The 25,689-nt window shown below is 37.1% G+C and overlaps 1 protein-coding gene across 1 annotated transcript; it reads right to left on the minus strand.

The window, feature by feature from the left end:
* Positions 1-358: 358 nt before the first annotated feature.
* Positions 359-24,941, minus strand: tbc1d19 (TBC1 domain family, member 19). Its single transcript, XM_026936113.3, has 21 exons — positions 24,696-24,941; positions 24,470-24,542; positions 24,268-24,313; positions 18,975-19,050; positions 18,762-18,836; positions 18,045-18,108; positions 14,881-14,927; positions 14,324-14,434; positions 14,072-14,144; positions 13,364-13,402; positions 12,718-12,830; positions 10,147-10,221; positions 9,572-9,634; positions 7,703-7,787; positions 6,737-6,781; positions 6,534-6,566; positions 5,680-5,789; positions 5,468-5,559; positions 4,687-4,802; positions 4,382-4,452; positions 359-2,563 (listed from the first exon to the last, which is right to left on the minus strand). The coding sequence occupies exons 1-21, from the start codon at positions 24,789-24,791 to the stop codon at positions 2,489-2,491; spliced, it is 1,578 nt and encodes a 525-aa protein (XP_026791914.2). The 5' UTR covers positions 24,792-24,941; the 3' UTR covers positions 359-2,488.
* Between the last annotated feature and the right edge of the window lie 748 nt (positions 24,942-25,689).

Consider the following 25,689-nt stretch of genomic DNA (forward strand, 5'->3'; position numbering starts at 1 on the left):
AATGATAATGATAAATATAAACAAGCTATGTGCTATAGTTTGAATTATATCACTTATATATGAATTGTCGATTCTGATTGGTCAGAGGATGTTGATTAATTTTCTATAACAGGGACTCTGACAATAGTTCCAGCTCCAAGGTCAATCAGACCTTTATATTAATGCGCTCATTTTAATACGTTATCGTTTCTATAGTAACAGATAATTCATAGGGATTTGTTTGGTGGACACATAAACAAATAAAAAATATGTAATTGTTGATATGGTAAAGTTTTCTGTGAGCAGACATTTATTTAGCATTTTTGGAATGAGCATCCAGTGTTTTTAACTTTTTTTTTTTTTTTACAGGGCTTTGTGTTTTTTTATTATTATTATTTTTTTTATTATTAAAGCCTTGTTAACTTCAAGAGATAAAACAAAAAAGGGAACAAAAAAGCTGTTTATAGCTGCTAAATGAAGTGAAAACAGGACCCAACTTGTTTAGCAGATATTCCACAACATTAAATGTAACTATAAACAGATAAATGCATAGATCATCATTGCTAAATACATAAGAAATAGTTAATTTTGGCTGTGGTATAAGAGGAATAAAACCCTACCGGACATGCTTTTATCTGAATATAATAAACTTTGGGGTGGTAACAGTAACGCCACATGACACCACCTCAGTGCGGATTATTTTCCTATAACAGCACATGACATCATGTTTTATTCCTTACATATAATTTAAGCTTCTTTGAGACAACAAAGAAGACACCAAACTGTCTATTGTAAATTAGTAAGTGTGTATGGATCTGTATAACGGCTTTCATACGTGTCATTTGGTAATACTCCACAACCTAATAAGAATTCTGTTTAAAAATCATATAAATCACAAAGTCATAAAAAGATTTTGTTGAAGACATTTGTTGAAGCCTGCAAAACAAACACTGCATAATAAACCAAGTAGTTTCAATAAAACTTCAGAAATGTAATTATTGGCATGTTGAACATTGTGCAGCAATACAACATAGTACAAAATATCATACAAAAAATAGAAGACAGCTGGATCATTCCTGTTCTGAGGATATATGATGGGGGATCTGCTGTATGTAATGACCCATTACAAGCCAAATCTGCATCATATGCTTCAGGCTGATTCATCTGTTACATAATAACATGCTTGTTTTTCATAATTCATATAATAATCTGACTGTTTTTCAAGCATATGCATATGGCGTGTTTGCTTACATAATATGCATTATGAATCTTAAGTCACAATAAGCATGGATACGTAATAAAGAAGCAGTGAACACAATAAAAACAAAATTATTGCACAGAAAACTGTAACTATTTATATACTGACATTTAGTAGAAAGCTTGTTTCGTCTGAGGCATGCATCTCATCAGTTTATGGCGCTAATTAATTATTACAGCTTCACTCCCCAATCAATGAGCTTATTTACCAGTCTTCTCTATTACAGCATGGATTTTCTTTTTTTTTTAAACTTCATAAATGTTTGTAATACATTACTTAAGCCAATTATCATAGGTCTATTATATGCTTATTGTTATTTATAGTGTACCCTTCACAGAAATGAGGAAAATTAACAATATAAAATAGAGACAACACACAAAAATTCCACTCAAATTATTTATCTGATGAAAAACATTCCCATAGGAACTACTTTTTAAATGATAGTATTTTCTCTCCTAAACATGTGGTAATAAACTTCATAAACCTGTTATTCTTGAAGAAAAGAAATTCATTCATTCCTTCCTTCATATTCAGTAACCGTTTGTCCTTGTCAATGTCGTGCTGGAGCCTGTCCCGGGAACACTGCGCGTGAGGCGGAGATACACCATGGATAGGATGCCTTTCAGCTCCCAGGAACGCTGCTGCTGCTGCCTTTGATCATGTTCTGTTTACCTCAGATATAAAGTATAAAACTCCTTTGTCATCCATCACCAGGAATTAACCTCAGTGCTGTAATACTCTCTAAATTATGTGGCTTCACCAGATTTAAACTGCAAATGTGCCATAATTTTGAAATAGCATTTTGTTTTACTGAAAAAAAAAAATGCACTACACAAGAAAACTATATAGTATCCCCATATCACTTATTGCAAGGTCTTCTTCTTCTTCATATATTAATTAAGCTCATTTTCAAGAAATAATTCTGAAGCACATTGCAGGTCAGTAATACATCTTTCACTGATGAAGGCAGCTGTTATTACAATACTTGTTACAAATACTATTAGGATGTAATCTGACACCATCCAGTGTCTGAAGAATGTCAGTATTAAATCCTGTACAGCAGTGTATTCACTATAGACCTGCTGGAATATACAGACTGATTAAAAGCCAATTCTGATTTCATGGCACAGAGAATTGTCTCTCCTCATTATTTTTTCACTTATTTCTATATTATCAGTCTCGACAATTGACCTGGTTGTCATGGGCACAGCTGACCCCTTCGAGACGACACACATCCACACAACATGCTCCTCAGATAGCTGTAGCAAATAGGAATATCTGCAGGAGGGGCATGACCTTAAGAGTTGAGAGGTCAGCAAGGACAGCCTGCGACAAAAAGGACACAATAAGGAGATGTTAAACACCCATTTCGATGCAACATTTATGAACAAAACACTGATGTATGTCACACTGGGGTCAGGGCGACTTGTAGGCACACGACTCTAAGCACACAGGGAAAACAACGAAAGCCATTTTATTCTTTATAATGAGAATCTTCAAATGGGATGTGTTAGGAATTGAATTGAGCCAATTCATTGTTCAATTCAATGTATGAGCTTAAGCTATTATTATTGACTTATTTCTAATGCTGTGGGTGTGACACAAGCCAAGAGAACTTTATGTCTATTAAATACTGCTATACCACTGCGCTGTTGAATTCTTGAATCAGATGATGTTGATTCATTCTCTAGAACAGCACGGCTCTGACAAGAGTTCTGGCTGTAACAAAAATGATAGGTTTATATTAATGCGCAAGTTCGAATACGTTATCGTTTCTATAGTAACAGCTCATATGCAGCGACTTGTATGACAGACGCGCCACATAATCTAAGAATGATAATAAATGTATTTTTTTTTAAATGTTGTGGGTTTTTTTTAAATGTTTTTAAATGTTGTTGTGAAAGAAAAGTGTTTAATTGTTGATATGGATATGATACATTTTCCATTGTTGGAAGGAGTCTCCAGTATCAGTGCTTTGTAACAATCAGTAAGTTTCCAAACACGGGGGAGTCTTCAGCACAGAGTATCTTATTGTTCGTTAATGAATAAAAATTGGCAGATTTCTGTGGTGTAAGAGTAATTAAACACGTTGGGACATGGTGTTATTGGAAAATAATCAATTTCTGGGGGTAACAGTGTTGCACCACCCCGTCCTTGATTGTTTTCCTAAAACAGCACACCTCTTCGTGTTTTATTCCTTACTTATTCACCTCAAAACCATGGCGTTCTGTTTCTCCCTCAGAAAATGGTATCCAATAGACACCCTAAGAGGGCAAAACGAGTAGGCACTACACTAGAGCCAGGCTCTGCGACCCTGATGGTGAACAAGTGGAGAAGGTGTGGAAGTCAATCAATCAATTAATTTACTTACCATAAAGCCTAAATGGCCAGAGCTTGAGAATGGGTTGTGCATTCTACATTCGCATTCTCAAGCTCTGGCCTTTTAGGCTTGGTGGCAAGTAAATTTAGAGGCTCCTATCATGTTTGCAGGCTTCTACAGTTTCAGACCCCAGGCCCTAGGTGCTAAAAATATTGTATGTTATGATATGTTCTTCAGCAGGGCCAGGTGCTACATGAGCAAGCAGATAGAGCGCAGCAGCATCTTCCCTTCCTCGCCTCAAGGCCGTGCGTCAGTGTGTTACGGCCAGGGGCCACCGCCAACGGCTCAGATGAAATTTTACTACAGCTGTCAATCCAACTGTCGCCTGAGACAGCAACAAATGATGCTGCTCTTAAAATGCTAGCTATTCATGTGACACTCCACTATATTAAAACATTACTAATTAAAAGACATTGTAGGAGTCTATTTTACAGTCAGTGGGAAAAAAAAACAATCCACACACAGGTGGATAATTCATTAGCAGCAAACTAAGTATAATCCTTATAAAATCACAATCCTCAGAAGTAATGTGTTAAAGAAGCTTACTCTCTATAGAAAAACACACAAAATTGCTTTTCAGCAACCCGTAATGCATTTGGTTCTGGACATTTAGGGGCCAGGAGGGAGGGAGGGTGGTCTGAATTTAAAAATGTCCAGGCCAGCGATTCTAAGGCGTGCCTTAGGGAGACTGGGTTACTGGTGCTGGCTGTAAGTCAGCACGCTATTTCAGTACCTTTTGCCTTCTCTCATGCACACACACTCACCTCAGCCGAGGCCAATGATGTCACCTCCATCAGATTTTCAGCCCGGAACGTGAAGACAGCAGCCGCCAGAACTAGAGAGGAAATGAAAAGCACAGCCAATCAAATGTTCATGTTCAAATGACAGGCTTTGTTTCTGTACCATTTCTAAAAGGTGCAGCAGATTGAGGTTCAGGTTTTTAAAAAAACTGAAAACTATATAACAAAAATATTATGAATGCATTTATTTATTCAGAGTCTGTCAAGAAAAAGGTGTTAAATGTGTTCAGTATACAAGTTTCTGATTGTAAGTCAAAGGACTGACCCACCTGCTACTATCTCTAACGACTCATAGCCAAGGATACGGTCCCATAGCAACAAGAGCTGGTCAGTGGATAGGTATCCCGAGAAAGCTCGAACCATCCACTTAAAGGCGATACGCAATCTGAGGTGGAAAAATTCATTTATCACCAGTATGAAAGCTTAGATATTAAAAAATGTATCTTTTTCAAAAGTCTAATCCCAAGTGGCTTGATGGTAAAAGTGTTCATCGTATTGTCCAAAGATTGTGAGTTATTTATGTGTTTTCCCATGTTGGTCCCAGGACTGGAAACGCTGTATGATAGGGGAAAAAAATGCATAACTTGCCTATGTGACAAAAAATAGGGGTAAATTTGGTAAAAATCCCCAAAACGTTATATAAGAATTTCCGATATGTGTTTTTTATGTGGAGGAGAGTCTTGCATGTGCATATCATAAACATTAGATGGCGCCATTTGAATAGTGAATCCAAGAAGATGGTATTTGTCTTCTGGGACTGATTGTATCTGACTAGTCTGAGTATGATGAAATATTAAATATCAATCTTTGCATGTCACATAATAACAAACATAACCATATATAAACATAGGACAACACTATTACTCACAAAAGGTTTCTACTAATGGTCTCTAATGCAAATGTAAAGCTAAACTGACTATCAGTGCATTGACCCAGAATTACTCATCGGAGTCTGACTTATCTTAATGCATATAAATGTGTATAATATATTCAATGACGCACATAATACTACACATCAAATAAGGAGGATATACTGTGCTTCAGACTTACGGTTGGGCCCCGATCGCTTGTAAATGATAGAAGACCTGGGGTAGATGGGTTTGGAGTAACCTCTCAAACTGCAGACAGAGAGAAACTATACCCTGTGCAACGCGCACACGCACACACACACACACACACACACACACACACACATGAACATTTACAGACCTTGAAAAACACACCTACCAGCCACATAGTGAGACATTCTGTAACGTGCTTACTGAGGGGGAGGAGGATATGGAGTGCAGTCTGAAGAAGTAGCGCACGTACATCTCCCTGAATACGCTGTACAGCATGGATGGCTCGTTGTACAAGAAACACAGGGGAGCCACTGCATGACATACACACACACACGCATACACAGTGTATACTCAATAATCACTTTAATAACACCTGTATCTCTGCTCATTCATGCAGTCAGCCAGTCAACCAATTATGTGGCAGCAATGAATAAAATCATGCAGATAAAAGAGCTTCAGTTCACATCAAACATCAGAATGGGGAAAAAATGTGATCTCAGTGACTTTGACCATTACATGATTGTTGATACAGACAGGTTTGTTTGAAAATTTCAGAAAATCTCCTGGAATTTTCATGCACAAAAGTCTCTAGAGTTTACACAAAAAAGTGCTCAGCAGTTCTGTGGCAGGAAACGCCTTGTTGATGAGAGAGATCAGAGAAGAATGGCCAGACTGGTTTGAGCTGACAGAAAGGCTATAGCAACTCAAATAACCACTCTTTACAACCATGGTGAGCAGAAAAGCATCTCAGAATGCACAACATGTCGAACCTTGAAGCGGATGGGCTACAACAGCAGAAGACCACGTCAGGTTCCACTTCTGTCAGCCAAGAACAGGAATCTAAGGTTACAGCTGGTACAGCATCACCGAAACTGGGCAGATGAAGATTGTAAAAATGTCACTTGGTCTTTTTCCAATCTTCAACTGTCCAGTATCAGTGAGCACATGATTCCCTGATTGCAGAATTGTACAAATGAGTAAGGGTACTGGTGTTCCTATTAAAGTGGCCAATGACACAAGTTTAATGCACAGAACTAAATGTATGTCAAACTCACCATACATTGAGAAGCCATGGAAAGGGATAACACCTAAAAGACAAAAAAAGAGCCATGTGATATATCGAGAGAGTTGTTCCTGTAGGATAGCTGCTACACTGTAATTAAAACAGCACTGCGCAGTGTTATGTATTATGGCTATACAGAGCCCTGCTGCAGGTGAAACAGATATTTAAAGCAGGACATAGGTTACTTGAAAGTACCATTTGGAGGATACACCACAGCAAACTCCTCTGCACCAGTCTTGCCTGAGGAAAACAACATGTTTTATTGATTAGAAGGATACATGACACAAAAACAAAGACACACAACACAAAGCACAGGGCTGTTGAATTCTCAGATCTGATTGGTCAGAAATTTCCATAAGAGCTTGACTCAGACACCAGTGCTGGCTGCAAATCACAGGTTTTTATTAATGCACTGATTCTATAGTGACAGCTAATTTACAGGAACTTGTACTGTCGATGATCTACATGAAATAAGTCTCTGTAACAGACAGAGCTGAGGCTGTTCCTATAAGTCTTCCACCACAGGAAAGTCATCAGGACAGAGGACGTTGCACTTTGCGGTTTCTCTGTAACGTGACAAGCTGCATTTTTCTTATTTGTCTTATTAACTTCAAGCAAAAGTGAGGAGAGGACTGGTTATAGCTTCTATAATGTAAGCTATAACAGTAAGTAACTTGTTTCTTGGATGTTACACAACATTAACTTTTTTAACTACTATCATTTTTTTTTAATAAATAAAAATGTAAGAACTGTTGAATTGTATGTCTCATTCATTAGTAAATTTAAAAATCATAACTGTTGACGAACTGCTGTGGTATAAGAGGAGTAAAACATGTTCAGATGTGCTGTTATAGTAAAAATAATACTCAAATAATAACTTTGGGGTGGTAACAGTAACTCCATGTCGCATTGTGCCACATCACACCACCCAGCTGTTGATTATTTTCCTATAACAATATGCTCAGTAATGTTTTATTACTTCCTTCACACACTCTTTGTTGTAATACACTAACACAATAATTTAACATAATAATATAACTGGGTAACACACTGCATTACTCTAATAGAGGCAAAACACACAACAATACACAGTAGTGCACTCTCTAATGCACATTCAGACACACACTCAAATTGAGAGACATGCACTTATAAGGACATTACCCTGGATGTAGGATTTGGGAGGAGTGGCACTATTGTAGCTAAAATGCTCCAAAACTGCAATGTCTCGAGAAAAACACAGGAGAACCTGTTAAAGAACACACAAATTGGCATGAATTACTATAATTACGGGTACATTTTGTCCTCACAAACCTACCCAGGCACATGCACACACACACACACACACACACACACAGAGAGAGAGAAAGAGAGAGAGATTCTATTTTCATTCTATTTTCAATGATTTCTTTTACATTTATGGCAAAGTGCTCAGGTACAATTTGATTGGTGTACTTAAGATCACATGCACAGCCTCCAGTAGCAGATGTCATTCATCACTTCCCAAGAATCAGGGACAAATAGGAAGAGAAATAATAGGAACAAAAGTTGGTGCATTGCCGGTCATTTCAATGCTTTTACTAATCAAATGCTTCAAGCACAGAAAACCTCATATTATTGGAAAAATTTGTAAAAAAAAAATCTATAACAAATTATATAGCAGGGACACATGTGTACTTCTAACTTCTATCCTTTCCACAACTGTTGAAATACTGGCTGTAAACAGTATTGCCATTTCACAACATATCAAAAGACAACATAGATTTATCTACTCGGAAACTTCGTAGAAAAGCCAATATTTATGCTCAGCCTGCTGCTGTTAATCATTTCACACCTGTGGCCTGGGATAGAGAATTTGCTCTTGCAACATTTCACCATTTCTGTTCAGTGCTAACGTTTCAGCACACATTAGTACATTTAACTACCAGATTGATCTTTCGAGCTGGTTCTTTAACTGTAAATGTAATCAGGATGTTAACTACAGCTGCCATCAGTGCTGCCAGAATTAATTACACAAAGCTGAATTTGGGTCAGACATATTTAAGCCGCCAAAAAAAAAAAAAAATTAGTTTAACTGTAAGTGAAACAATCCATGAAAATCCTAATGTCTGAGTCTTTATCTATGACTGAATAGATCTGGGGGTATTTTTAGGCTCATCCACTTTTTGGCATTGTGCAGGCCAGCATATTCTGCGTATTATCATGAGGTAAGAAATGTGGGCTGGAACGGATGATGTCCTTTAGAAGTTTAGTTTATAATGCTGTGTGCAAAAAGAAATACACATTTCTGATAATCTCTCTATGACAAAAGGAGAGTTATGGAAAGAAATGTAAAAAATGGAGGTACAGAGTACATGTGCATGAATTTCATAAACTGTTTTATTAAAACAATGTAAAATTATCGTATACAATGATATATGAAGACAAATACAGAGAAGTCTACTCAGAAGTAGACTAAAAAGTATACTCAGAAGTAGACTAAAAAGTATACTGAGAAGTAGACTACAAAGTATACTCAGAAGTAGACTACAAAGTATACTCAGAAGTAGACTACAAAGTATACTCAGAAGTAAACTAAAAGTAAAGAAGTCTACTCAGAAAGAGACTAAAAGTAATGTGATCATATTACTATTTTTTTTTTTTTCATATAATTTGGGTGTGTATAATGTGTGTTTGTTTGGTAGGGGGGTGGGATAGGAATATCTGACAGTTTTGACCTTGTCAGGACATTTGGCTGGTCCCCAGCCAGTTTTTTTTTTTTTTTTTTTCAAAAACTGCAGGTTGTATTTAAAAAACTAAAAGAAGCAAAAGGTTTCCATTTGGTTACTGAGGTTAAAGTTAGGAATAGCATTATATAGTTGCATTAATAATTACGTCAGTAATTATTAATTACTGATGTAATGAAGGTCTTCACAATGTTGGTGAGACAAAGTCTCAAGTAAAAAAAAAAAAAAAAAAGTCATATCATACTAAAAGGGGTCCAAGAAAACATGTTGGGAAGAGACATATGCTCTGAGTTCGGCAAACACTCACCTGATATAGAAAGTCTTCAAACACAAAGTAATAGTCATCATTACTTGCAGTCAGTTTCACATCCTAAGGTCAGCAGAAAAGAAACACAACTGTATTCTATACTCACTCAATTATCAGGCTAATTACCAGTCATGATATGACAACTGTATTCTATACTCACTCAATTATCAGGCTAATTACCAGTCATGATATGACAATTGCCTAACAAATCTAATCGAGATCAAATCTGACTACCAACCACAGAGAAGCATGCTAATATTCAAGTCAAAAAAGTGGTTTTAATTCTAGTTAGTTCGCTAATAGTTCCTATTATATTTCCTTTGTCCAGATCTAATCTGCGTTCATACGTGAAAGGTACCATTTCAAGAAAACGTGACCTTGGAACCACTCATGACTCCAGACTTTGGTTGAACTCTAAACCTAATGAAGAAAATTTAAAAGGCCTACTTTAAGCAATGAAAATTTACAATTTGCCTAAAACATCGTATAAATCAAGCGGCCACAAAATCTATTTTTATTGAATAAACTGCACCTTTTAAACCTTCTCAAATGTGTACGAGTGCCTGCGTGTGTACCTTATATATTAGATTATCCACGAGCAGATCATGGTGTATGACTGCAGCCTTCAGTTGCTCATAATGCATGATGTCCTAGCAAAAAGAAAGAAAAGGCAGGTAATTAAATCTAACCTGAATGATGGAATAACATAAAGCTAAACTTGAAGATGCTGCAGTTTGACTTTTTTTTTTTTTTTAGAAAGAACTGTGAGGTCATAATCCAAAGTGGCTGAAAGCATTACCCACAATTCCCTGACAAACTTTACCACCTCTTAAAGTTGGCCCCTTTTTTTGTCAAAAGCAATTAAAAACAAATAGAATAAACAACAAGAGTACACTGTAGAATCACCTATACATACTTTGCCAACCTTTCCAACCGCATATATGTAAAGGACTCAATAATAGAGGTGGAGGATAACTTTATCATTGACTTCTTAGAAAATTAATGTTATTCATATAATTGCAGATAATAGCACACTAAGTAGTCTTGCAACTTCAGGAGAATTACAGGTAATCTATTATCTTGGCCAAAGCATAAAGACCAGCATGGAGCAGGAAGTAACAAAGAACATTTCCTGTTCTTCTTTGGCAGCAAATGAAGGATGAAGATGAAAAAGCAAAGATGCAGAAAACTGTCAGGACAATTCACTCATATCCAGAACTATAAACTACAGCTGTCAAGTGTCTGGTTTATGTCAGAACAGCACAACTGCAATTCACCTAAGAACAAAAATCTCAGCATGAAAGCAGTTAATGGTTTTTTTCTCAAATACAAGTCTTGTCACCTGATATGAAACAGCGTATGAGGAAACCAGCCAGAGCATGTCAAACAAGGCTAAACATTCCTATAATTAATAGGAAATGTGTCAGATCACTGCACACTTGAATATAAGAATAGATAGGTCTGGATTTAGACTGTGAAACTCAAAGATCATAAGATATTAGAAAAGCTTTTTCTTCAGCTTACAGTTAATTCAATTTGATGTACATTTAAAAGTAAGTTAAGAGTACTCCATTTATGGATTTATAAATCATTTAGTAATTAACACAGAAGCCACTGTTTCCACTTTTGAGAGCTGCATAAGTATTCACCCCCCCGGGTTAAAACTTGATAGAACCACCTATGCCTTCAATCACAATGGCAAGCCTTCTGGGATTTTTCTCTATCAGCTTTGCACATCTGGATCCTGATCTTTTTCTCCATTGTTCTTGGCAAATTGACCAAGCTGAAGACCATCGGTGAACTGCAAATTTCAAGTCTGAGGTCGGACTGAGGTACCACTCCGGTGTACCTGTTGAAAGGTGAACCTCTGCCCCATTCTCAAGTCTCCTGCTGACTGGAAAAGATTTTCTTCTAGGATTACCCTGTATTTGGCTCCATCCATCTCACCCTCAACCCTGACCAGTTTCTTAATCCATGCTGATGAAAACCATCCACACAACACGATGCTTCCACCACCATGCTTCACTGTGGGGATGGCGTTCTCAAGGTCAGGAGCATTGTTGGGTTTCCACTAGAGATGGCAACGATCTGATACCCAGTAACAGTATTGGGCCAATACCAGCAAAAAATGGTGGATTGGATACCAGAGAAAACATATCGGATATCTGTAACAAATGGCATTTTGGAATCCAAAGATTGGAATTGAATTTATAAAATACATGTAGTTTTGGAACAGGAAATGTTCACTTATAAAGAGACTCAAATATTTTTTCTTTTGTTAGGATTGATTTTATTATATTTATACTTTAAACTTTATTATATATTATTTATTATATTTACAGTGTAAGTGCTTTTTATGTGAATTGCTTCAGTTAAAAAAAAAAAAAGACTTTTTAAAGCTTAGTAGTTTTTAAAGAAAACCGGATGGGCTTTCAGTAACAGTTGATACTCAAGGTTTCAGTATTGGTATCTAGCTTCCACCAAACATAGTGTTTTGTGCTAAACCTAGGAAAAGTTCAGTTTTGGTCTCAAAAGATCAGAGAACATTTTCCACATGTTTGCTGGAATTTCTTTCGTTTTCCTTATAGTTTTGTCCACAATTATTATCACTGACCAAATAAAATGATATGGAATACGGAATTAAATTAGACTTAAATCCATATGAAATTAACTGGTTGTTCTCAAATCCTTATGCGACTCTAAATGAGTGCTTTATTAAAAGCAGGTACACTTGGTAAACCCAATAAACTTATAGATAAAAGACTCAGATAGTGCTAGAATTAACAGTAAAACATAAAAAAATTGATAAGGATTTTTGCCCTTTTCTGATTATATTAGATTCAAGATTGTTCCTATAATATAAAGCCATTTCTAAAATTTCTCTTCACTAAACAATTAGTAATAAACATTTCTTGATTGACTTATAGCTATTCCTTGGTTAGACTTTTTTTAAATTTTAGAGTATTTAAAATGAGGTTATTTAAACAACAATGATACGATATATATAGCAGTGTATGTACCTGTATATTTCAATAATACCTGTATCAAATGCACTCTCTGTATTTTTGTCAATTGTTACATTTGCTTAGATTATTAACAATAAGTTTAACTGCAAAGGGAAACCTGTAGCAAGAAATGTGTGTTACCTCTGGTTCATTAGTGGCATTGAGGATCAGAGCCCATAACTGAGCTCGGAGGCCAGTGGGACATCCCCGTCTGCTGTACTGCTGAGCAGCTGCACTGTCCTGCTCACTCAACACTAACACACAGAAAGACACTCACTGTATACACTCTCAAAAAGGTACATGAGAGCTATAAAGTTAATCTATACACTTCACTTTCATATGAACACTTTCATATGGGCTATATGAACAACAGGATGAACCAACATAAACGAACTAAAGTTCCTTTCCCTTCTCTGTACTGTTTAATAAGATGTCTGCATGAGAGATCTGAAGGTTTGTGTATGTTTTTCTTTTGTCTTTAAATGAATGAATGAGTATAATGGAGAAGAGAGAGAGAGAGAGAGAGAGAGATTGAGGGACAGAGACAGTTGTGTATGAGTGTGATGTACATTTGTATGTCTAAAGAGGATTGTAAAAAAGCACATCCATTTGCTCTCTTTTCGAAATAGCAGGTAAGCATCTGTGTCATGTACGGTTAAAACTGACATGACAGCCATTACACAAATACTCTCAGCAAAATAGTGACATCCAACAGCTATTAAACAAAGAGCCACTTGGGAACTGCACAAAAAGATTTATGTAATCCTTGTGCTTTGTTATTTTTTACCTTTCTTTCCAATACGAAGGTGTTCACTTTCAAACAAATCTGTGTGAAGACGAGAAAAAAAGAAGATAGTAAGCAGTGCATGTGACTGATTAGAAATACTGTAGACACTATCATCTAACTACTGCTATATATATATGTGATCTTTTTGATCATGTCCAGTGCTTAAAATTCTTGGATAAACCTAAATGAGGAATCAGTATAAAATTTTTACTATTGTCCATAGCCAGCTAGAATTCCATGAAATTTTTATTCTCTGACCTTTTACTAAGGTTCAATCTTTGGTCTACATAATATCAATATTTAAAGTCCTGCAGTAACTACAGTCCAGTGCAGTACTCAATATATCTTTAGGTGTCCTATAAGAAACATGGGACATAAAAAAATAAAGAGCAATCACTAGAATTGTATTATGTTTGTTTTGTTTATGTTCATTTTTGAATGTTTTACTCAATTATTATTTCTCAATTATTATTCCTGATTCAGTGAACGGCTAGAACTATGGAGAACCGCATTTACCAACATTATTCAAGTCATGTTTTTATTGTGAGGAAAATTTTTAAAAACAGAAACTAAAAATAATGCGTGCTGTGTTCTCAAGGATCTGCTTGAAATGACTACACTGTATGAGATAAAGAGTTGGATGGATTCAGGTCAGAAGTTGTTAGATGACATGCCATTCACAGATGGATGGACAGAATAATGGAATACCTGGGGGGACGTGTGCGTGATCGTCTATTCCAAGTTGGCCACAATTCAGGCTCAGTTCTTTATAAGCCTCTCTCTGAAAAGAGATGCAGGACATGAGTTTGCTGCTTTGTGCTTGTGCTCCTTCAACACTAGCAAATGTGAACAAAAAGAAGATTTACTCTGATCACTGTTAAAGAAGATTTACTCTGATCACTGTGTGTAAAATGTGGAAGTTGGCAATTAAAAAGAAAAAGGAGGAGATAAAAACTTCACCATCTGTGGGATATCATGGATGTTGAGGGAGATCTGTATAAGTCCCCAGTGGCTTCTGGCTGTGAGTCCCTCGCTACAGTCATGATTGGGGTTCTTCAGACTAATCAACACCTTCCAAAGAAGCCGAATGGTCATACATTATCCATTACCTAGCTAGGTTAATTTATTTCACAAGATGCTACACATATTACATTTAGCATGCGCAGTAATATAATCGTATGATTTATGGTGTTTATTAGTTTACACTCACATAAATTAAAGCATTCCTTCATTCCTACCTACACAACATCAACGTTATGCTATGACCATAGAAACAGTGTGTATGCAGATGTGCCACATTTATCACAGGTAATCATAAGGAAACTGGGTGTGCTTGAAGAAAACATCCTGTCATCAGGAAGCATGTATCTGTGCCTGTCAATCACAGACAGCATCTCTCAGGCCATTTCTGAGTTATTTAGAGAAACATTTCCCCCTGGAATCCAATCAGCTATTTCAACCCCAAGCCCTCCAATCTCTTTAACGCTAGCAGATGTTCTCAATCAAAAGAAACTCACCTCTAGGAAATCTTTGGGTGCGTATACAGGCCTGAACCTGCTTAGATCTGCAAATAAAAAACTGTAATGTTTAGACAGTAGTAATTTATGCATTCTAAAAAAAAAAAAAAAAAAGGTTTATATAAGAATAGGTTGTTTAAGCAATATATTTAGCATTTTATGCTACCTTAATACAATAAATATTAAATAATTGATATGGTAATGATAACCCTAACTCAGTTAAGGAATCTATTCTCTAGTGGTCTTGTTCTACATTTTATATTGAAGACGAGATGAAAGAAGAACAGAGAGAGAGAGAGAGAGAGAGGCAGTGGTTTTGGGCCCTGCTTATCGGGACTCATTCCAACAGTCTGGACATGCTCCGGTTTCACAAGCTAAGCTGTTTATGCCAGGGTCCAGCAGACAGCTGCAAATGTTATCGTACACGCAGCGTAGTGATAACACTGTTATGGAACTGTTATATTCCACAAGAGAACTGTAAACAAGCAAAGGGCGAAAAATAAACACAGGGGGATACAGTCATACACACATGGGGAGGTAGCAATGCTGATGTGTGAAAGGATTGTCAGGGTGTCTGGGTGTGCAGAGAATGACTGTCTGATGCTACTACTGCACACTTAGCACAGTGCCAGAGCAAAGAACACACACTGCCTCTGGTGTACACGTGTAGTACAGATAAAAATAATTCTTCCAACATAAAATTATCTTACATTACTTGAAAATTTCAGAATGCACTCTCTCACTACACTCACTACATAGTTACATTTTTGTCAGAGATTATGTTCAGATCATCATGACCTAAAAGCAACACTTTTTCTCAATATGAAATAGAAAGGGGTTTTAATTCCTGTCACATCCCATCATTTTTCATTTGCACTCACACACCGTGGACACACACACTACCATCAAGAGGATCCACATGCCTGTGAGGGGGTAACTCTCTAAACACTGTCTAATAAACCGAATACTAGAATCACATTGCCATAAAATGAAAAAACCTGACCTGGTTTAGCAGAACATTTGTTGCTAAGTAGTGAACATAAACCTCCTAAAACATACTGGGCTCTTGAAAAACATTCACATCTTTGGAGTCAAGTCCTCTCTGTCCTCAGCTCATATATTTGAACTTTTATTATTTCAGTAGCACTGAAGTCTGCATTGTGGACTGACAGACACATGGACAACACAATTAGCTTTAAATTAGGCTTTAAATTAATTTTCAGCATTTTTTTAAACCAATTTTAGGCAACTTTTCCAAAGATAAACGATTCCAAAGGTATTCATTAAGTAGCTTATATCAGGCTTGAATCAAATCCGATTTGTCTCAAACACTTAATATTGTCGGACTGTTAATCACATCGAGAAGTGGAATTGCGTGATTGTACTTCGTTGCTATACTTAAGTATTATTTTGGCGAGTTTATACTTTACTTGAGTATTGTTGAAATTGAATACTTGTACTCTTAAATACATTTTCAAGAAGAAAAAACATATATTTTTTACTCCTTACTCCTTCAGAGTACTCATTACAAATCTTGAAGGTCTCATCTTCTCTCAAACAGCAAATGCCTATATGCTACACATCAACATTTTATTTACATTTCAGTTTAAAGCATTCAATCAAGTTCCTCTGTGTAGAAAAAACTATCAAGTGACTATTCATAGTCGTATGTGGTGACCTCATGCTACACAATGTAGTTAGCGCTGTAGCTATACGCGTGCATCTGAATATGGATAAGCCATCGGACTGCAGTGTGGGACCTGAGGATGAGCGCCCTGGCCCTACCTCAGTAAATGTTTCAATACGCTGATGTAAGCAAAAACTCATAGAAAATCAGGTGTCACCCTTACCTCTCTAGCAGACATGAACTCCATCTAATTTGGAAAAGCATGATGAGGTCATTTTAGCTAATTTACTAACATTAACTGACTATATTTAACTAAGCCCTGGTTTCTTTGCTCATGCCAGGTTAGACTAGTATCGGGTTCAGTAGCTAGGCAGCAATTCAAATTCGAGCTAATGGCAAATCTTGGTTATTTACAGGATGTTTTACTTCTGATTAATTCATTAGCAAACTGTGGAGCATTAGTTATGCACATAACCAGCAAACTTACAGACATGGAATAATGTTTTCAGGCAAAATGCCATAGTTGCTTATAGCAGTTTTAGTTATGATAGCTAGTTTACACATGAAAACATGACATTACTTAATTTCATCAGTTAAAAACATTTACCTTTTCCTTTTTAATACTAGAGAACATTTAAAAGCAATTTTTAGACTTTCGTTTGAGTACATTTTTGACACATTATCTATACTTAAGTATAATTTCTCAGTACTTTGTCCACCCCTGACCACATCTGTAAATATAGATGGCATGGATTTAGGAAAAAGCTTTGCTTTATATGCAAACACTTCCAGCATGTGTGCTCATTTATTTACAGTATTATCAAATAGCAGCTGCAAATTAACAGATAATAGTGCAAACAGTACTGTAAGTCCCCTAAACAAGAAGCTTCAGAGACAGTTTTTTTTTTTTTTTTTTTTTTACAAGGGAAGACAGAGAATATGTGTGGATGTCTGCAGGCTCTGTCTCTAAAATTGTGCTCATGCTTTATTTATTCAGGCATTAGCCCTATGAAGTTTCCAAACTCTTTTACAACCGGAGCCTGGAAGACTCACTCCACTCTCCACACACCACCAAAAAGATAGAACACAAATCTCATGCCACAATGTACAGTGGTAGAATACATTACATAACACTGTAAGATTTAAAAATCATATGAAAAATCGAAACTTTTGCATAACAGGGGGTGGGAATCTCAAAAATGTTTTGACCATTGGTTCACTTTGAACTTCACTATGTGGCTTTTATAGACCTTTTATAAACTTCTGAACCCTGCAGTGAAACACAAGAAACAGAACACGACATTCGAGTCATTCACGGAAAAATGTTGAAAGTTGACTGTATGATTGGTGTCCATAGGTTTTGTCACCTGTGTCTTGTATTTGATGACGCTTCTGAATATCACAGCAATTAAAAAAAAAAAAAAAACGAGTAATATAGAGCTGTCACGTGTTTCCAGTAGGGCTTAAGATTGTTGAAGCATTGCATTGATGTGCATTGATAAAGGCAAGTTAAAATGAGATCATACGCATGTGTTACCTGGTTCATCTGTGCCCATCTCGTTCCATTTGTTTGTTAAATGTCTCTGTTCTGCAACAGGCCTCTGTGGAATAAATGGCATATTTAATAAACACACAAGAGAAGAATTATGAACAGTTACACTCTTCAAAAAATGTTCCATTAAGCATTTTCTTTGGTTTATCCTATTAGAAACCCTTACAGGTTCTATGCAGAAACATATAATGATTGTAGGAGCAGTTAAAGATTATATAATTAATTACATTTTCAGTCCTAGTTAAAACTTTGTTTCTATAAGCAGTTAAAGCTTTGGTTCTATGACAAGTTAAACATATAATTCTATGACAAGTTAGAACTTTGATTTTATGAAAAATTAGAACTTTGGTTTGATGAGAAATTAGAACTTTATCACATGAGAAATGAAACATATTGGTCTATGTGAAGCTAGAGCTTTGGGTCTGTGAGAAGTTGAACATGGCTCTAGGAAAAGTTAAAGCTTTGGTTCTATAAGAGCTTAAACATGGCTCTATGGGAAGGTAGTGGTTTGGTTCCATGAAAAGTTAAAGTGTTGGTCCTATGACAAGTTAGAGCTTTAGTTCTATAAGAAGTTAAACATGGTTCTATGAGGAGTTAGAGCTGAGGTTCTATAAGAAGTTAAACATGGTTCTATGAGGAGTAGGAGCTGAGGTTCTAGCATGTGACTAGCATGAGGTCTGAGTATTTTTGAGTGGACCGTACCTTGCGGGCCAGTGGAACTCCCAACTCAGTACACATGCTGTTCAAACTCTTCAGGATCCTCTTCTCCCAGCCTGCCTGTGACAAACCACACACACACACACACACACACACACACAGAGAGAGAGAGAGAGTGGTGCAGATGTGAGGTGAGCACAGAGGGATCTGGAGAAGAAAAGAGAAGTGAATGTGGAGACTGAGGGAGAAAGATTGTACCTGGGCTTTGCGCATGTATTCCAGCGGCTCCTTTGTGTGCTCAGGGGTAGCTGCAGGGTGAGCAGGTGGAGGCAAACTGCACAACACACACACACACACATCAAACTGAACATTTTCATGTTATCTAACTCTTGAATATTGATTTTGTACTTTGTAATACATGTTGCTACTGCAGTATTCAACATGTGCTACTGTTTATGGACAGACTATGCATACCTTGATACAGTGTATATAAACATTCATATGACTATATAAAATATTTAAATCGAGTTGATTCTTGAGGAGAAGCTTGGTGATTGCAATACAGAGTATAATTCTAAAATCTGACATAGTGGGAACCTTTTATAGGCTACCCACCTGAGGTCACTGTCTTGGGGTGATGACTGCTGTTACTACTCAACAAGAAAACAAGCTAAGGAGAACATTTCACTAGGTCCTAAGGAAACCACCATGAAGTTCCTCCACACATTAGTAGAACCAGGGTTAAACAGGACCCATCCATTTTCTCCTGTTATCTATACTTGAAATCTGTAAGCCTGTTTGTTTATTTCCAGATGAGTGGTAGGGAAAAAAGAATAAATAAATCAGTGATTTTGGGGGACTTGTGGGTGGTCACCCTATTAGATTTATTTAGCCTAATCTACTACCACCTGTCAGGAATAAACAAACTGGCTGCCAGATTCTCAGCTTGTCATGCTTCACTGGAGTAAATAGTGGAGACAAACATTGTAGAGCCACAAGAAATTGCGTGCGTTCATGGCGTGCATATTCCCACTTGTGCCCATGTTCCTGGAATACACTCTGAATCCACCACAACCCTGGGATTGTGGTGAAGATGAATGAATGAATGTAATCCTGGCCAATTTTCAACAACATCTGTGCACCGACACAAGAGACACCTTCCAAACCACGTCTTCATGGACCTCGCATTGTGCACGGGGCATTGTCATGCTGGAACAGGTTTGGGCCTCTAAGTTCCAGTGAAGGGATACTGTAATGCTACAGTGTACAAAGACATTCTGTACAATTGTATGCTCCTATCTTTGTAACAACAGTTTGGGGAAGGTGACATATGGGTGTGATGGCTAGGTGTCTAGCTACTTTTGGCCATATAGTGTAAATGAATGAGTACATTAATATAAAAGTGATTTGCCTTACAGCCAACACCGCTGTCAGAGCCGTGCTGCTATAGAAAATTAATCAACACCTACCTAACAATCAGATTCGAGAATTCAATAGCACCATGGTATAAGAAATCATAAAGAGCATTCCTTTATATAAGTGGCAGCATGCCCTTGAGTACAGCTTATGGCTGTGATTGGACAGTGACTGCATTCCAGTGTGTCATTACTACAAAACACTGAAAGTGAAATGCAATACAAAGGGGAATTACATTCACCTCTGACACAAATTCAGATTTTTAAATTCAGATTTTTAAGATCAATGCTTTTCAGTGTGGCATGTTGTCCACATGACATAAACGAAAAGCAATACCATTTGGGTTTCATGTTATTCCACTGGTGTGATTGCTTTTCGTATTGGATGAAAATCTTCTTCATAGTGAGTATCAGCTATATGGAGTTAAACATTTCAGTAGGGATTCATGAAATTCTAAAATGCTCCCAGGAGTGAATGAGTGTATTTCTGTCCTGGCTCCAGATACACCAGGAAAAAGCGCTTACTGATGAATGAAGAATGAACGAAATAACGAATGAATGAATGAATAGTGCTTTGAAGAAGGGTTGGGGCCAGAGAAAACCTTGCCATTTAATGATTCCAGGCATAGACCATAACAGTAGGTTGGGGAATTTAAAAGAAAATTAATATAATCACAGTAATCATCCACTTGTTACACAATTTAATTTATTCTTTCTAGTAACCAACTGCTTTAAGACTCTTTAGTGAACCTTTAACTATATTCTCCCAAACCAGATCAGATAAGATCACTAGCTATAAAAAAAATCTGTAACATAAAATGTAACAACTGCACAAACCTCAGCAGAGATACCTGAACTATAAACTATCCTGAGACTTCTTCACATGTGCAGGAAACATGACACAGTTACTTTACCTCCATCCATCTCACTTAGTGACTGAACAGCAGCAGCTCCAGGACCATTTTCATTTCTCCTGCGAGCTCCATTACCACTGTAAAACACTGGAGTTTGTATAAACACGTCATCTTAAAGATGACACGCAAATGACTCACTGACTCAAAGCAGGATATCACCACTCACCGCTTCTTTTACATCTCAGTTAATCTGATTCAGAGCTACCCTCGTACGACTTACGTACACAATAGTAAAAAACATACGTAAGTGTGCTTTTCTTACTCACCACTTACAGTGCCACGCTGCTCACTGCCACCCACTGAAGATTCGACTTCATACCATCATGCATACTGTTGACAATATTTGCATCTGGTTTGGACTGGGCTGTGGGCCACGGATGGCACCAGAACAAATTGACTAGAGCATGTGCCATAATAATGGGGGGAAAAAATCACTCTATAACGGGGAGGCAATGTTATTCAAAAAGAGCCAGAGTGCTTGCAGGTTTTATTCCACAGCAATGAAACATTATTCTAGTAGGAAATAATGTTCAGTTTGGACTAGATAACATCCAGAACTAGCCCAATCACTCTATATGGCCAAAAATATGTGAGCACCTGTCCATCATAGCCATATGTGCTTACTGAACATCCCAGTCCAGATTTTGTCCCCTTTGCTGTTATAATAACCTCCACTCTTCTCTCTTTCTTAGATTTTGGAACATGGCTGTGGGGATTTGCCCATCCAGCCACAAGAGTGTTAGCGAGGTCTGTGCCGGACGCTTGAGATCTTCCACACCAGCCCTGGCAATCCATGTCTTCACTGAGATCGCTTTGTGCACAGGGGCATTGTCCTGCTGGAATAGGTTTAGGCCCCTTAGTTCCAGTGAAGGGAAGTTGTAATGCTACAGCATACAAAGACATTCTAGACAATTATGTGCTTCAAACTTTGTGGTAACAGTTTGGGGAAGAACTATATGTGGGTGTGATGGTCAGGTGTCCACATACTTTTGGCCATATAGTGTACTCACTGCTCTTCATGTACAAACATAAGATCGCCATCAAAAACTCAAAACTCAGCCCTCTAATAATCATCCCTATTCTGTTAGTTAGCATCTAGTGCAATGTAATGTAATTAAATGGAACTCTAATTACATTTAGTTTAATAATGATACTGTGTTTTAGGTATTTTATAGATGGATGAAAAAATATGTTAAATGTGTGTCCCAGTTAAAAAAAAAAAAGAAAAAAGAAAAAAAAAAAGAAAAAAACCTCCTTTGCTGTGTGTTCCAAAGAAAACACTTGTCATCTCGTCATTCTTAAACACTCACTGACAGCGCAGGAGTATAAACAGCCATACATTAGCTACAGAAAGAGAACACTCAACATTTTTATACTGTGTGTGTTTCTAGTTATAATCCAACTTTTCCAAGAACAACTGTCCTATCTTATAAAATCATGAACACTACACACTTCGGCTAGATAAGACATGGCTCTGGCTGTTAATGACATGAGGAAATGAACTGTTGTAGGGGATCTTGGCTCCAGTTCCAGAAAGTCACTACCCTGCACAAGTTTTCTTACTTTTTAATTACTCCTGATCCTGCTCATGAAGAGATAATAAGGCAATTTCCTGAATCAGAGAAGGTGAGAAAATGCAGGACTGCAGCTAGGAACCCCCTTGCCATCAGGTGCAAAAGTCTGTATCTATCCCCTAGCAGACCAGTGTTGCTGTGTTTTACGTTAAACACTGTGTATGTTTAGTGGCTACTCTTTTAGACTGACTTACTTACGGACCCTAACTTCCTAAAAAGTTGAGATATGCAAAGAAAAGAATTTCACTCTGTTGTAATGTATATGTGACAAATAAAGGCTTCTTATTATTATTGGGACATCTTTTAGGTGTACAGTTAAAGGTTTTAGTTAATATTTTTCCACTGTGTGTTGATGATCTTCCAGCTCAAGGGTATACAGTTCAAATTTGTAAAGGTCTACTTATCAACTAACATGACTGAGTGGTGACAGCAGTCACCTTTTAATGTTTAGCATTAGTGATTATTTTATCACTAAAAATAAGATATCAATTCAGAGTGGTTTTTAGGTTACCACCTCGGAGAAGCAGCACAGAAGACATCTGATTAGACATATCAGTTTTGAAACTGAAGCAGAGAATATATGCATATTTCTCAAGTGTCTTTTAACATTCTCATTTTTTATCATCAAACCAGTTCAGTTTCAGTTTCAATTCAGTTTGCTAATCAGACCAGAGACACTAAATAAAATGAAAACTCTAAAGTCTGTAAAGTCTTCCCTTTCTGAATGAATGCCTCTTGCCCTGTAGTTAGTCTCTGGTCCAATGAGCTGCCTTCAGTTAAATCATTTACATAAATGCATCTGATTGATTAAGCAGCAACAGATGATCTGCTACAGATGCTGAAAAGGTTGATGTTTAGAAAACTACTGTCACTCTGCTACAGTATATTTTTTCGGCTGAAAAAGACCCCGGGGGGTTGAGGTCAGGGCTCTGTGCAGGCCACTCGAGTTCCTTTTACTCCAACTTTGACAAACCATGTCTTCATGGACCCCGCTTTGTGCACTAGGCCATTGTCATACTGGAACATGTTTGAGCCCTTTAGTTCCAGTGAAGGAAAATCTTAATGTTACAGCATACAAAGTTATTCTAGACAACTGTGTGCTTCCAAATTTGTGGTAACAGTTTAAGGAAGGCCCACATATAGGTGTGATGATCAGGTGTCCACAAACGTTTGGCCATATAGTGTATCTCAGTCAACTAATCAGCTCTTCCCGCATTAAAGTGTGTGTAAGAAAACAGTAAAATGTTCAGGACAAGGAGTGCACCAGGACCAGGGTTTTCCTTGACACTGGGGTGGTACCATCAAGTGTACATCATTTGTACCTTAAATGTGTATCTTTCACCTGGAAACATGAATACAGTCTAACTTTAAAAAATAATTTAAAACCTTTCTCTAAAAGCTAATTAAAGATACACCACATGCATCTTCCCTAGATACAAGATACATACTATGATCAAAGATATACCCTTGATGGTTCCACCCTAGCAACAAATATAGTTTGGTTCCTTTAGTCTGACAGTGTGTGTGGTGCAAATAATAAGGATAAATAGACTGAAAATGAGGACAGTATATATATATATATATATATATATATATATATATGTATATATATATAGTTAGTTAGATAGATAGATAGATGTCACCTTACATGTGCAATTCTCTGTACACTGCATTTTGCAACTTCCTCTCCCAACCTAACACAGAGAGTGAAAAAATGATTAGCTTCCTACAGTAATTCTCTAGGCAGTGGAGAAGAGAAATCTCAGCGTCTCTCCATCATTATTGTAACATTATAGTAGAGACTGTCTCTGCAGCACCCGGATGATGAAACCGGTGCACACCCTGCGTACCTGACGCTCTTAGGAAATTCCGGACGTCTTCTTTTAAAGATTCGAGCTTTATCTCCGGCCTGTGTAAGCATTCCTGTAATAAAAAACAAACAAACAAGTAGCCACACAGCAGGGAATAGTTATGTCTACTGTACGACTGCTGACAGCTAACTGACGACAGGAAGTGGAGTGATGTTAGTATGAGCAGGATGCGCACACTGCACTCAGGCTAGGCTAGCCTACTCACTTTGGCTTGTTTCTCCAGCTGGGAGTGTAAATGAGTTCCCCTCAGCCGCTGGACAACCTGAGCGATGGTTACAGATATCTCTGTTCCTTCATCCATCTTAATAAATGTTACTCTTCAGAAACCTCAGTGATTACTGTAGCGTCATTTAGTAGCGCAGCATCTAAGGATGTGAAGCACCGTATCTTAGCAACTGACGAGCGCACGCGAGAGGAAACAAGGACTCCGAAACACGGTTCCTACCACCAGCGCTTTTCATAAACACACTCATATTTTTCAGAATGTACCACTTTTAATTACCATAATGATAATAATAAGCCTGTTCATTCTGATACATCATTTCTGTGATATAATTTAAAAATGATAAATAATTTTAATTTGTCAGTTTGTTAGAAATATTATCAATATTACTTTGTAGGCTTGTTTGTATTAGCTTAAGCAGCGTTCTCAAACCTGTGCAATAGCCCTGTCAGTACAGGTTTATTTTATGAACGTTATTTAAATGTGTGTAATAATGTTTTTAGTCTGTTTATTGGAGCCAGAGAGATTTCTATTCCTGAACTTTCCCCACCAGAGCACTTCAGGTACACGGTGGCAATGTTTACAGGCCTACTTGTTTTTGAGTTACTGAGGTTTGGATTAAACCCATTCAATTCAAGTGACCATCAAAACAACTATTATAACTCAGTAATAAATATAATAACGTTTGTGATCATAGGTCATGATTTCTACCTCTGTCCTGTACTTCACACACCTCTCCACTTTTCTACTGTTATACTGTGCCACTTCAGCTGTACGATTTACGCCGCAATGCCATTGTTTGTAAATGATATAGAGTAATATAATTCAATTCAGTTTAATTTATATAGCACTTTTAACAATAGACATTGTCATGAAGTAGTTTTACGGAAAGATGGAAGTAGATTTAGACTTGGACCTGTAATGAGTAAGCCAGAGGTGATAGTGGCATGGAAAAACTCCCTGAGGCAACATGAGG

The sequence above is a fragment of the Pangasianodon hypophthalmus genome, chromosome 4 (assembly GCF_027358585.1).
Source record: "Pangasianodon hypophthalmus isolate fPanHyp1 chromosome 4, fPanHyp1.pri, whole genome shotgun sequence".
In the NCBI taxonomy this organism is placed as follows: Eukaryota; Metazoa; Chordata; class Actinopteri; order Siluriformes; family Pangasiidae; genus Pangasianodon; species Pangasianodon hypophthalmus.

Bases quoted from the DNA above. Each gene is read 5' to 3' on its own strand.
- tbc1d19 (XM_026936113.3), bottom strand. From the start codon at position 24,791: ATGGATGAAGGAACAGAGATATCTGTAACCATCGCTCAGGTTGTCCAG. The intron at 18,109-18,761 runs GTACGGTCCACT...TTTATTCCACAG, and splicing joins GAGTTCCACTGGCCCGCAAG to AGGCCTGTTGCAGAACAGAG. The intron at 4,453-4,686 runs GTGGGTCAGTCC...TTTCCTCTCTAG, and splicing joins GTCGTTAGAGATAGTAGCAG to TTCTGGCGGCTGCTGTCTTC.